At 41.0% G+C, this 12,903-nt stretch overlaps 4 protein-coding genes across 4 annotated transcripts; 1 reads left to right on the plus strand and 3 right to left on the minus strand.

Annotated features, from left to right (window-relative positions):
• Positions 1 to 5,673: 5,673 nt before the first annotated feature.
• On the minus strand, positions 5,674 to 8,218 carry BCIN_10g04880 (hypothetical protein). The gene is made up of 4 exons (XM_001557317.2): positions 7,966 to 8,218; positions 7,076 to 7,912; positions 6,500 to 7,026; positions 5,674 to 6,450 (listed from the first exon to the last, which is right to left on the minus strand). Exons 1-4 carry the CDS (start codon positions 7,978 to 7,980, stop codon positions 6,192 to 6,194), a joined length of 1,638 nt encoding a protein of 545 aa, XP_001557367.1. The 5' UTR covers positions 7,981 to 8,218; the 3' UTR covers positions 5,674 to 6,191.
• A 180-nt stretch (positions 8,219 to 8,398) lies between these two features.
• BCIN_10g04890 (hypothetical protein) lies at positions 8,399 to 10,238 on the minus strand. Its single transcript, XM_001557316.2, has 3 exons — positions 10,081 to 10,238; positions 9,779 to 10,014; positions 8,399 to 9,728 (listed from the first exon to the last, which is right to left on the minus strand). The coding sequence occupies exons 1-3, from the start codon at positions 10,187 to 10,189 to the stop codon at positions 8,481 to 8,483; spliced, it is 1,593 nt and encodes a 530-aa protein (XP_001557366.2). The 5' UTR covers positions 10,190 to 10,238; the 3' UTR covers positions 8,399 to 8,480.
• Positions 10,239 to 10,277: 39 nt separating this feature from the next.
• Bcyju3 lies at positions 10,278 to 11,445 on the plus strand. The gene is made up of 2 exons (XM_024695651.1): positions 10,278 to 10,485; positions 10,544 to 11,445. The coding sequence occupies exons 1-2, from the start codon at positions 10,420 to 10,422 to the stop codon at positions 11,390 to 11,392; spliced, it is 915 nt and encodes a 304-aa protein (XP_024551445.1). The 5' UTR covers positions 10,278 to 10,419; the 3' UTR covers positions 11,393 to 11,445.
• BCIN_10g04910 (hypothetical protein) lies at positions 11,436 to 12,868 on the minus strand. Its single transcript, XM_001557315.2, has 2 exons — positions 12,469 to 12,868; positions 11,436 to 12,418 (listed from the first exon to the last, which is right to left on the minus strand). Exons 1-2 carry the CDS (start codon positions 12,839 to 12,841, stop codon positions 11,532 to 11,534), a joined length of 1,260 nt encoding a protein of 419 aa, XP_001557365.2. The 5' UTR covers positions 12,842 to 12,868; the 3' UTR covers positions 11,436 to 11,531.
• Positions 12,869 to 12,903: the final 35 nt, after the last annotated feature.

The raw sequence follows: 12,903 nt of genomic DNA on the forward strand, positions 1-12,903 counted from the left end.
GAAGCATTATCACGTGATTAATCTAGTGAGGAATTAGTGCGAGGAATTAGTGCGATCTAGTGGGAAGCTAGTCGTCTCTAGGGGAGAATAATGACATCATACGCATATCTTATTAAAATGATTCCCCACAGATGGATATTCATGTAGTATTAGTTCTAGATAATGAAAATTTGGTATGTAGTGGATTATGCAGAAACTGAAAATCGTAACATTCCATCATCAAGTTATTGTCACAATTATCACAGACATTATCATTTTCAAAGGACACATATTAGTGAGAAAAATCACATATTTGATTTCTAGATGTACGATCTTAAAGGATTCAAGGTCAAACTAAGAAGAAACGCATGAACTGTATCCAATGGTGCTTCCCACACTTATGTAGTATATTACCAAGATAGATAGTAGTAAAATAATCGCGTTTTTCTACACCTATCCTATTACAACTCCTTCTATTCCATCTCCATTGCTCTTCGCTCTCTCTCGTATTTAGACCATGACTGCTGGCTTATCAAGATGGAATCTCAAACAGATTGGCCTTCATGGCCCTGGTCTGGAGTCTAGTAGTTGGCATGATCTCTTTTCTAAGATAATCCCTAGATCTAATTAGGTTAAGGTATTCTAATAAGTATGTCGGAATATTGGATACTCTGGGAATAATAGTGTGATGTATCTTACCTTTAATCGTACGTTTGCAGCGAATTCTTGTTTTCGTCGAGATAATACGGAAAAGGAAATAGGAGAGTGAACTAGAGCTGGCTATATAAACATAGAAATTCACATTTGAACTAGCTAAACAATTTACATTTCAGATAGCTAGAAAATCTTACATCATGTACCACTAAGTAGCTATAGAATCAGCATCTTCTTTTTTTAGCTTCAAAATCCCTTGTCCCTGAGTTTTTCTCGGCGATCCAGGCCTTCAGGGTCTGGCCAGATATGGTTTCCGGCGGAGAAATAAAGACCGAGATCGAGAAATTTTTGTTTAGTAAATAAAGAATGTCTTGAATACGTTCGTAGATGATTGTCTCACAAACTAATGCCTCCTTCATCGATCGATATTGTCTTGCCAAAAGTGACGCTTTGAATTTTGAGTAACTGGTATTAAGAAAGAACTAATGGATGGCTACGTAAGATCTTACAATGATCCTAATTGCAGCTCAATCACTACATAACTCCTTCCGGATTCGATATTGAGGAAAACCCCCATTTCAATCACGTTTGCGATTCCATGACCAAACCACAAAGTCTGCAGTGTCGACTTCAAAGTACTTTGAAAAGGGATCCTATGAATTATTTTGTACCTTTTCTTCCTGGTGGCAACTGTGAGTTCAATATCAAAGCACATTCTAATCTCACGTAGTCCTCGAGGGCGGCACATCAACACGCATCATCTTAGCCTTAACAATTTTCAGCTCGCAGCCATCATCCTATGTAGCTCTTTTTCCTCATCGCTCCGGTCCTTTCTTCAAGTTTATTTCGCATTTTTCTTTCTCCATCACGTTCAAACCCTCCAGCGAAACATAGATACCAAGACGATTCAGATTTGTTACTCTCATCAACATCTTTAAAGTGCTTTCAGCATCCTCTACATCTATCCAGGCTCAGTCTACCACTTCAGATCCCTTCCCGCGAACACTTCTAAATCGATGTAAAGAGTAAAATCACACGAGGAGCTACATTGGGCATTACAAAAAGCAAAAGAGAGATAGAACTAGGGGTGGAACTAGGGGTGAATCTTATTCCCAGGGCCTTTCCACTGAATAAATAGTCTAATCGATATGACGAACACTCTTTACAACTTTCTGCAGAATGGAGAGTAACTAGAGGCTACAGAATTTCAAGTTCACTGCAGATGGTGGGTGAGAAAAAGAGATGTTCTTTAGGAATTGAGGAAATACGAAACAAACGCGTCACGTTTTCAGTCAGTAAATGGTGAGCTAATAGCATATCACATCACAAAGAAGCAGAAATGACACAAAAGCTAGGAAACTCATATCTCAAACTATGCCGTACAAATCAATCCTAACTTGAGCATCTAGTACCACGTCCCGGAAAGCTTTTTACACAACTCCCTCCCGCCTAAGTCTCTCCGCCTTCATCATCAAGAACCCCCGATATCTCATCTTCTCCCTTTTCAAAACCCCAAACGAACTTTTGATCTCCTCCAGATTCATCGCAACCTTCCATACCATAGGCTTCAGCAATAAGCCGCCGCAAAGGCCAGAATTTTTCTATCAGCATTGGTAGGCGTCAGCACACTTCCCTGCATCGCAATTCCATTCAGCAATAGCGGCATGTTAGGGAGCATAAGACCACAGGTCTAATGGTAAGAGCAAAGATATTTGCTTCGGGTGCTAGGAACGGGCTAGGAATTGGAGATGTATGCTCCAATCTAGAGAGACGAGGGTACTAATAACAAAGATGTCAAGAGATCCTTCATTATCCGCATTTCTAAAAGTAGAAGTGGTATAGTGGGTGCTGACAATAAAAAATAAAGCATCAAATTCTTTCGCTTCGGTAGTCAAGAAGGCAAATACTCCACACCCATCTATGAAGAGAACTACAAACGAAACTGATTCAGCATTGTGTCTAGACGAAGATAGGATATTCAATTTTTACCTAAATGGCCAGATGATCGAGTCCGTCAACACCAGTCACTCCAATGCAGTTACTTAGCTTTACTATATAATAATCAAGAATATTTAACATAGAGATTCCAGCGCACTATCAGCCTAGTAGCGATAGACACGATTTCGGAAAGACAAATTGCATCCTGTTCCCAGAGCAAACTCTAAGTACAAGTTCCTTAACTCCACGATTCCACAGATCCCAAGTTCGTTACAGCCTACCATCAGCGCAGTAGCTTCCACCAAAAAACTCATCCAAAATCTCAAACAATCAACATTCCCTATTCAAAATTCCACACGCCAAACTCCCCTATCCCACGTCTGAAAACCCATACATCTTTCTCTCCGGAAAAGAAATGTACATGCCACAAGCATAACATCTAAATCTCCCACAAGTATCTTAGATAAGCCCCCTATCCTCTACAATCCTGTTTCTTGATAATTTGGACATTAAGCCCGGCTTCACTGACCACTCGATGTATTCTGTAGGGAGAGCACGATCGCGTTCTTTGAAATATTATTAACTGTAAGATTCGAAGCGAATAATGCAAAAGAAATTATCGAATTCACTTCCGTTAGAATGGAAAACAGGGTCAAGATACAGAGAGGTAAGGATATGAGTCAATGAATTGTATTCTCATTGTATATATAGTCATTCCAACATCTAAATCATCGAGGTACCATTTTGGAGTTTCTCGCAGTCGGAAATGACTAAATCTATTCTTCAATCTGATTAGATACTGTTTGTGTGAGAAGGATACAGAAGACGTAGCACTCACGATTGCGTAGATCCTAATTGTCTAATTGTATTCTATCTAAAGATTTAGATATGTACGGGAGATAGTAGATCTTACATAAGGCCTAATAGAAAGAGCTAGTCTCTTTCATATTCGCTTAGGGGCTTTAATAAAGTAGCTATTGAATTGAAGTTATTCACTGTATTCACACAAATACCTAGGTAGTGATCAAGAAATTCTACACAGGCCTCAGATAATTAGCTAGAAATGTTATCAATAATGGCTCAATCACTGAGATGGCTGACATAGCTACACATCTTCGAGCCCTAAAACGTCCAGTAGTACATTTGTCAAATAATTTGAACTAAATTGTTTTAAGAACATACTCCAGAAACTCTTCTCCTCGGACAAGGAGTCCCTATCAATAACTTCGAAATATTGTATACATAGCACTGAGCAATAACTTGAACTGTGCAATACAAATCCGAGCTTGCGATCCCCACAAGATCAATAACATTCTCCAGTCATATCCAGCCTCCCTCAACATTAAATAAGAAACGAGGAAGAATTTAGAAACCAAAATTTCTCTCTAGCCCATGCGTGGAATACCGTATTTCCTACTCACAGTAAATTTATTTTCCACAGCATCCCATCTCACCGTGACATCTTTGCCGACTAAAGCGAAGTAACAATATTGAATCTATTGTTTAGTGTTAGTATTTGAATTAAACCTCAATACGTAAGTCCCCTCAGAATTTGAGTTCGATATTATATCTTAAAACTACCATAAAAAGATTTTTTAATAGTTACGTCTCATCTCTTATAGCCTTATGATCATGTCTTCTTGTAAGAGTTCGGGCCTCAGCTTATCGCACAGCACCTTATTTCGTAATAAAATCCCTACAAAAAAGTCGTTTTCTCATATAAACTAATTTCTTTTATAATTTATTTAATAATTGAAAAAGTGATCTAAAAAATTTATATATAGAAGATAACTATATATAATATCTTAAAAACAAAATAGATCTTTTAAATATTTTATTTTAATAAAGTTTCAGATTTTCAAAATTGAGAATTTTCAAAATTTATTATATATAACACTTTTCCCATACAAAAAAATCAATTTTTTCCAAAATTTTGGAAATTATTATTTTGAAACCCTACAACTCTTTCCAAAAAAATATTAAAAATAATCCATTCATTTTTTCAAACAATCTCAATTATTATTTATTATTTCTATAAATTTGAATAATTCAATTTATATATTTATTGAAATTTTATATAATTAAAAAGTTGAATAAATGAGGGTTTTTGCTGTGTTTTCGCTTAGTGTGCGATAAGCCGGGGCCTCAACTCTTACATTTTGGCTTAGCTTCTACTTTCGGGATTTGCGCCTTGAGCTTTGCAATCTCCATAGACTTCTATTTGATGGTATCCTCGAGAACATTATCACATTCTTTGTATTCTTTGATGGTATTGTCTAAGAACTCGATGTGTTCCATATTTTTGGCTTTTGGCGACTTGAGCCTTCAAATTCTGATTATGATCGACGAGGTTTGCAACTTCTGCATCCTCGTACGCCTCTAATTTATCGGACATGCCATCAAATAATTCATCATTTTTTCGAGCCTTCAATTCCACAGATCTCAATTGTGCTCCCGTTCTTCCATGGTCAACTTTCAGCCGTTGATGAGCACCTCTGAAATCCATCAAAAGCCGCATGGCTTCCAAATGGCTTTTTGAAACCAAGTCATCTCCGCCGAAAAATGTACAATCTTGGACAACAGACTTCGTTAGACATTGATTCTTGGAGTTGGAGGGATCTATGAATTGAGACATGCCCTAGGTAGGCCGAATAGGCACAATGAACAGGCTGGTGAAAAATACACTATGTATACAAGGTCTGAGCACAAGAGTATGTTTGCCAGAAATTATATTCCAGATTGAGCAATAAGGATGCACACCTTAAAAAAAATCAAATAAACATAAGATTCACGGAAGTATCCGAAAATTTGGGCATTATACCTTCGACCAGTACGCTAGCTAGTGATCAAGTCCAGCTCAACGCAAACCTACAATTTATTCCACTCCAGCTCTCCAGACTTGAAAAGGAAACACCGTTATCAAGTAGAAAAACAAGTGATAAGGCGTAAGTTACCAACCAACGAACGGAGCGTGAAACAGTGTTCATATTACGTTGGTGAGCTGATAGGGATATGATGGGATTGCATTTTTTCCTTGCCCGGGATGTTTCATATACGCCCTGTACTAGTGAAGCATACTTGATACATATTCATATCTTATATTGCAATGAGTATCACTGAATTCTATATCAATAGAGGTATCTACTTTTGATTGAAGAATGGAATGTTATTCGAAATTATGAGAGATATACATTGATATGAAAATGCAGGAATTCGATAGGTTCTTTTGGAAGTAGACAATGTCAAATATTTTCCTTGAAATTTATTGGAAGGTTGCAAGAAACATGATCGTAAATACCGCTGGAGGGATTTTGCTGAAAATTCGCTTGATCTGATGTGATTCCGAATGAAGCACTAGAAAATATATTTATAGGGGCGAATTGGAGATCGTTTAGTCCACGCCGTTCTTTTTGCGAGAAGAGAATTGGTATAGATTACAAATAACGAATGCATCCAATAAACACTATCTGACTTGTATAGTATAGTGAAGTTTTTGAAGCATACCGAAAGGTAGAAAACCCCGAATGCAAGTGCCTGACCATTTCCTCGTGGAAAGATATGCTCCCTGTAGAACTTTTGATTCCCCAACACCTATTCCCTATGCCCGATTTCCATATGTATCATAGAGGTGGAGCTACTGGTTTCCCCCCTTCAACTATGATCTGTTCATCGATTCGCTTCTCTACATCTCCGTACTCGAGGCGTTTGTAAGTAACTATCTTCGCTTCATTCATATCGATTTCAAAAAGACGGATTCGGCGATGATAGCCTCCGTATCCTCCATATCCTCCGAATCCTGCACCGCCACCATAACACATCCAAAGAGCCGGGCTTTCATCCTCCTTTCGAGAAAGAGAGCAGTATTCATTTGCATGATCACTGTATATCTGATTAGCACAGTCTAGTAATTAGGAGATTTGATACTTACTGCCCACAGCTAACCATCACGACTCCCTGTTCTACAAGTGCATCTCGGAATCCAGAATTGAAACCAGGAGCAGTGACGCCTTCTCTCCACGCGCCCTCTTTATAAAGGGTGTCATCTCTATACTCAGGTAGTGGTATATGAATGAAGGCTAAATCCATATGGATATGGGAATATCCTTCGTGGGCTTTTTTCAGACCCGAAGCAGTTTGCTTGAACCAATCAATCTGGTCCTTTTTCAACCAATCATACCCCTTAAATGATCTCTCATCTGGTGAATAAGAATGTGTATCTAACAAGTAAATTGTTAGAGCAGAATGCTTGGAGCCACCCTGGGCAAGAACTTCGACAATATAGTTTCCTACCCCTTCGAGTTCTTCTGGACCAGCTTCTGATAACGAGTATGGCAGAGACTCGATCAATGCCATCTGTTGAGCTCGGGGTAGAGATCCTTCATCATCATGATTACCAAAAATCGTCGCAAATGGGATTTTGCGTTTAATAAACAATTCAGCATATTTGAAAATGGCCTAGATCTGTTAGACGATGAGCTTTTAAACTTGTTAAGGGCGTTCTTACGCTCTGTGCATCCGGTGATGTCTCTCCATTTATTTGGTCACCGCTAAGAATAATCAAATCCGGCTTTTCTTCATCAAGTAATCTTCCAACGAATTCCAATGTTCTAGGATCAGCTTCACATTTACCGCCATCTTCAGGCATTGCATCTCTACAATGTCCAGTTCCCGTACTCAGATGTAAGTCCGCTGCTTGTAGGATTTTGAATTTCCCATTATCCCTTATACGAGGCTTTGGTTTGATTGGCATTATGAGCTTGCCTCTTCGTATACTAAGTCTGGCCTCTTGGACCTCCCCGGAAGAATCCAACAATAATGGTGTGCCAGTCATTTCCCATCCATCTCGTGGGTCCACAGCGTCTGCTCCAAATAAAACATCCACAGAAGTGACTGCCTCATTCGAATCACTCGCGTGGCGTTTTGCAGATCGTTTCAGCCATAATCCAGCAGGTCTCGATTCCCATCTCTCATCCCCCTTGCCCTTCGTTGCAGTCGCTGGATCCAGCCTCCCAACATTAACATCCATGACAACCTTATCTTCCGATGTAAGTTCCTCTTCTTTCTTTCTTTGCACATGCATATAAGCGCTATTCACCCAACCCTGTCCCAAATACAAGTCCTTCTCGATACGATGCCATTTATCCGAATCCAGCTTGCAGCTTGTGAAAATGTTGATTTTCGAGCATTTTGTGACAGTGATATCTGTGATCACTAGGCCCGGATGATGTGCTGGCATGTAATCATGAAGCGCGGAAGGTAAAACTCGGTATCGATTATCCAGGAACCACAGGATAATTAGGGTAAAAAAAGCAAGCGCACCGAGTTGCGTCGCTGTGCGGACCTGTCCAGGGTTAGATAGGGCGGAGATACCAAGACTCTAAAATGTATACCTACGATTCTTCTCGTCATCTTAACAAGCTGTGGTCCTATTGACCTATGCGCAAACGGCTTCTAGCTCACGCAGTTCGTTGAGCTTGTCTTGATGGAATGATTTCGGTGTCCCATCCGTAAAGTTATTGACAGGTCATTTCAATCTCGATGGTCAGGTCTTCCAATTGCAAGACTCGCACATTAATAAACAAAAAAGGGGGAAACGGATAGAAAAAAAATCAAGGGAGACTCTGATGATTGCATCGTTGGTCTGTTCAAGGGTAAGTTCTTTGAAGATCTGGGGTACAAGTAACGCTAATCCTAATTAGGATTTAGCGTCCCGAAACCTTAACCGGACAAACATAATAAATTCCCTTGACATGAGACGAAAGCATATAGGTATATATATATATGGGAAGCGGGAGTGGTTGTTCCACAATCATACTGAAACGAAACTTGTTGTAGCACACTGTTAATTTATATATATACATATATCTTGATACATTGAATACAGAGAAAGTTACATATTACATAGTTTGTTAAACATCCATATCCATCTTCTTCCAGACGCCAACAAATCCTCCACCCGTTATTCTATCTCCAACTCTAGGCCTACATATCATTTCCCATCCTGACATATCCGTGAGATCACTCGCGTCTCCAGTGCTTGCTTCAACAGGAACACTTTCAGATTCGGATGTTTCCACGTCCTCACTGGTTACCTCATCCTCCTTACTTGAAATCTTTGAGAGCCATTCATCAACGATAGATGAAGCTTTGGATCCATCCTTTCTGTCTATTTTCTCAGCTTTGGCTTTCTTCTCGGCCTTGATCAGTGCTCGGGGTTTTACTGATCTCACTTCCCATTCTCGTCCCCCTGTACTAAGTTGCGATCCCAGTTCTAACACCCGATCCAACACGAAAGGCAATTTCTTCCCTTTTACAACCTCTAGACACTTCATGTGTTGTGTGATACTAGGGCACCATGTGATTAAGCGCCCATCAGGTTTAATGCATTTTCCCACAATTTCCATTTCGTCTTGAATACCGGGTATATCTAAGATGGCGTGATCGAGGAAGACACCTTTCGTCTCTTCCAAACGTTTTGAAAGGTAATCATGAATACTACCAACATGAAAATCGATGTGGGGGAAATACGCTCCATGACGGTAATTTCTTACAGTTTTTTGTGCATGTCTCGAATGGCGTTCGTCCGCATCTAAGCTATGAATCACGGCTCGTCGCTGTGAGCGCCATTCATTGTATAGATCAGTCATTTTCTCAGCTCTCTCGCTAAGCTTGCCTCCGTATCGAAAGATATCTTCATCAGGGGAAATCTTGCCTCTCGTTTGAAGAAACCTCGGTATTGGCGGAGCCCTTGTGTTTGCTCCATGGATCGCTCGAGCAAGATGCAGAGTTAATGAACCGGCACCGGTACCAGCCTCGAAAATCTCCAGTGTTTCACTATTTTGTTTCACGGAATCCCAGTCCTCAGGTAATTCTACGTCTGTGAGTTCTGTTGGCTCAATAGGGAGTTCCTTGATCTCTTCTGACAATTCGTCCTTCTCTAGAATATCTGTAGATTCAAGGTTTTTGCTCTCAGGAGACGTCGCCGGCTTCAGATCATCTTCATCTTGCGACACATCTTGCGAAACAACAGGTGCGTTAAGTGGCCTATGAGGACTAAACTTCTCAAGTTCAATGGCGCTTTCAGATTGATGAGATGGCACTGCCGCAAAATTGAGGTCTAGTAAAGAAACAATCAAGCTTGCATCTGAGGAATAGATCTACCAACATTAACCACTACCCCGTAAATTTCCAAACAAAAAAAACCTACAGGTGTCACGATCCTTGGAGCATTATCACAGTATTGACCAAGCGTAGGTTCATATATGCGAAATAATGCTTTTTTACCACCAGCCACTACAGATCTGTATGGTTTTCCAATAACGTCATCTGCCTTGACTTTTCTGTGATCCTTGAATACAAGAGAATCACCTCGTTTTAGAGGCTTTGACAAAGTAGGTACAGCCCTTGGATTCGATTCCGGCTTCAGCAGAACAATATCATTGACTTTTCACAAGAATCGAAGAAATCAGTAAAGCTGTAAAAATTAAAGATAGAAGATATGTTTCCTACCTCTGACCAATCTTTGAGTGAAAGGCCGACGACTACATGGTGAGCATATTGACTTGTAGGAGTTTATTCTCTTAGTACCAAAAGATATGGCACGTTGAGTTGTTAACATTGTGATGTTTTTAAAAATAATTTGATGTTTGATTTATGGATTTGATATCGATGGCTCCCGCTTTTCACATGCAACCTTCTACATTCACGCTAGCGGCCGCATTCCTTACAAGGGTCTTAGCTAACTACCAGCTGAAAGCCGAAGGTGGCTTTCATCATACTTCACCTCATCACAACAACACATCAATCCAGATCAATCTTTGAAATTCGCATCTCACGTACTCATTGGAGATGTACACAGAAATTGAAGGAACCCACAAGATTGGTTCTCAATCCCTCTATACCAAAACCTGGAAAGTCCGTTGACCCCTCCCGTCCTCAGGTCATTCTCAATACAAACTAACTTAATCTCCAGCCTAATGCTCCTCCCGTAGCTAAACTGATTTTCATCCATGGCTTCTCCGACCACGTGAATCGTTACTATATCCTCTTTCCCACACTTGCCTCACGCGGAATCGAAGTACACGCTTTCGACCAAAGAGGCTGGGGTCGAAGCGTCACCAAGCCCTCCGAAAAAGGTCTTACGGGACCAACTTCTCTGGTCATCTCTGACATCGTTTCGTTCATTAAGACACAATTGCCTTCTCCTGTTCCTGTCTTTTTGATGGGTCATTCGATGGGTGGTGGTGAGGTTGTTACGCTGGCTAGTGATCCACAATATGCGGAATTGATGAATAGCATCCGAGGCTTTATTTTGGAGAGTCCTTTCATTGCGTTTCCAAAAGGCTTTGAACCTAGTTTTCTTACTGTGTTTTTCGGACGATTGGCGGGCAAAGTTTTACCACATAAACAAATGGTGAATAGACTTCCGCCCGAGAATCTGACCAGAGATCCCGAGGTTATAAAGTCGATGAATGAGGATACGTTATTGCATAATACGGGGACACTGGAGGGACTGGCGGGGATGTTGGACAGAACTGCTGCGATGAACCAGGGAAAGACCAAGTTAAATCCTGGGGTCAAAAGCTTGTGGTTAGGGCATGGGACAGTTGATAAAGGGACGAGTTTCGAGGGAAGTGAAAAGTGGTTTAATGAGCAGACAAGTTTGAAGGATAAGGAGTTCAAGAGATATGAGGGATGGTTCCATCAATTGCATGCAGATTTGCCTGATAATCGCGAGGTTTTCGCTAAGGACGTTGGGGATTGGATTTTGGCTAGATGTGATGGGGAGGAGGCTAGTAAAGCGGCTCAATCGAAGTTGTGATCTACAACACTTTAACGAAGAAATATTGGCGTTCTTGGAAGGTTGGGAGACCAGTTACGATATTACGTCATAGTTATAATCTAATTTGAAATGTTTGTTTTTTCCTCTTTAGTGTTAACGCAAAGCTTTAGAAATTTCCTTAGGTTTGGAGTCGGGCAATATTTATCGACCTGGTGCTGATCTTCTTCGATTGCGTAGCCTTCGACTGCGTAGCCTTCGTAGGCATTTTTACACCTTCGTCCGGCATCCCTCCATACGTTGCAACATAACCCTGCAACTTCCATAGTCTCATCTGTATCTCTTTGGTCGCATTCTTGTGTTTGACAACCAAGATCTGATTCCCAAATATTCGATTCCCCTCTCTGATCTTCTCGATCCACTGTTTACCCATCATCGTTCTTAGGTTAAACACAGGCACAGCTTTCCTTCCTCCGGGTCCGATTCTCTTAATTTCGAACTCTCCAGGAGGAACTTCTTGCTCTTGCTCTTGTTCCCATCCCTGCTCCCCTTCTCCCCTCGAAGCAAGCTTCTGACCCATCCACAATACACAGCCAGTCTGTTCACTGAATTCCACTTCTTCCCAATTCGCACATTTGTGTATATAACTCTTCTTCTTACACAAATACTCCAATAATTCCGCCGTCCGCCTCCTCATCAATTCCAGTAGAAAAGTATCCATATCTGATCTCCAGGTAGCTTGTAGCACAGCATGTTTCCTCGCTGTACTTTTTGCCTGCATGAGTCCAAATTTTTTGTATATCCCCGTGTATCCAGATTTTGTCTTGAAGAAGGACTGGAGGAGCGATTGGCGCAGAGCTACGTAGGAGGTGGATCCTAATGAGGGGGTGTGTAGAGTGTTTTGCTCGGAGGATTTGACGTTGGGTGAATGGGGAGAGAGACTTCGAGGAACGTGCCAGGGGGCAGATGTGGTGGGATGCGCCATTATTGTGAAATCCTGGAGAAAGAAACTAGGGAGCGAGAGTTGTGTTGCAGTACATTGACGGACGGGGGTTGCAAGGGCGAGAGCTGAGGATGTGTTAGCATTAAGCACTATAGATAATTGGAAACAATAATACCATAAGGATTTTTGGCAAGCTGCTCTTGAAAAGCTGTTCGACCTTCTTTCTTGGGTTGCGGTTTGGGAGCTGAATGTTTGTTTCGGGCTTCTTGGAATAAGGGATTCATGAGTGGTGAAAGAGGCAACTCTCGGCGTTTGTTCCCTTTTCCATTTCCATCCCTTTGCCCTTCTGTTCCTTCTACAGTCGTGGTTTGGATGCCATCGGCTCTGCCCCCCTGACTCAAGTCGCATGTGGTAGCAGAGCTGGAAGTGACATTTTTGAAGTCTTTGGCGTTCGCAATTGATTTCGAAGCCGATGTAGAATAATTCCAGTTAGAGCATTTCAAGTACCTTCCAGCACTTCTGCCATGAAAAATTCTGCATCCCTTCATACCACATATCACTGTCGTTAACAACCCAAGAAAAACTGGCGGGGTATAAACTAAGAATGTTC

Source organism: Botrytis cinerea, chromosome 10, assembly GCF_000143535.2.
Source record: "Botrytis cinerea B05.10 chromosome 10, complete sequence".
Lineage (NCBI taxonomy): Eukaryota > Fungi > Ascomycota > Leotiomycetes > Helotiales > Sclerotiniaceae > Botrytis > Botrytis cinerea.

Bases quoted from the DNA above. Each gene is read 5' to 3' on its own strand.
- BCIN_10g04880 (XM_001557317.2), bottom strand. The intron at 7,027-7,075 runs GTAAGAACGCCC...TAACAGATCTAG, and splicing joins CATCACCGGATGCACAGAGC to GCCATTTTCAAATATGCTGA. The intron at 6,451-6,499 runs GTAAGTATCAAA...TCAGATATACAG, and splicing joins GTGATGGTTAGCTGTGGGCA to TGATCATGCAAATGAATACT.
- BCIN_10g04890 (XM_001557316.2), bottom strand. From the start codon at position 10,189: ATGTTAACAACTCAACGTGCCATATCTTTTGGTACTAAGAGAATAAAC. The intron at 10,015-10,080 runs GTAGGAAACATA...TCTTGTGAAAAG, and splicing joins CACTCAAAGATTGGTCAGAG to TCAATGATATTGTTCTGCTG. The intron at 9,729-9,778 runs GTAGGTTTTTTT...TAATGTTGGTAG, and splicing joins CTCCAAGGATCGTGACACCT to ATCTATTCCTCAGATGCAAG.
- Bcyju3 (XM_024695651.1), top strand. From the start codon at position 10,420: ATGTACACAGAAATTGAAGGAACCCACAAGATTGGTTCTCAATCCCTC. The intron at 10,486-10,543 runs GTCCGTTGACCC...CTTAATCTCCAG, and splicing joins TCTATACCAAAACCTGGAAA to CCTAATGCTCCTCCCGTAGC.
- BCIN_10g04910 (XM_001557315.2), bottom strand. From the start codon at position 12,841: ATGAAGGGATGCAGAATTTTTCATGGCAGAAGTGCTGGAAGGTACTTG. The intron at 12,419-12,468 runs GTATTATTGTTT...ACACATCCTCAG, and splicing joins GCTTGCCAAAAATCCTTATG to CTCTCGCCCTTGCAACCCCC.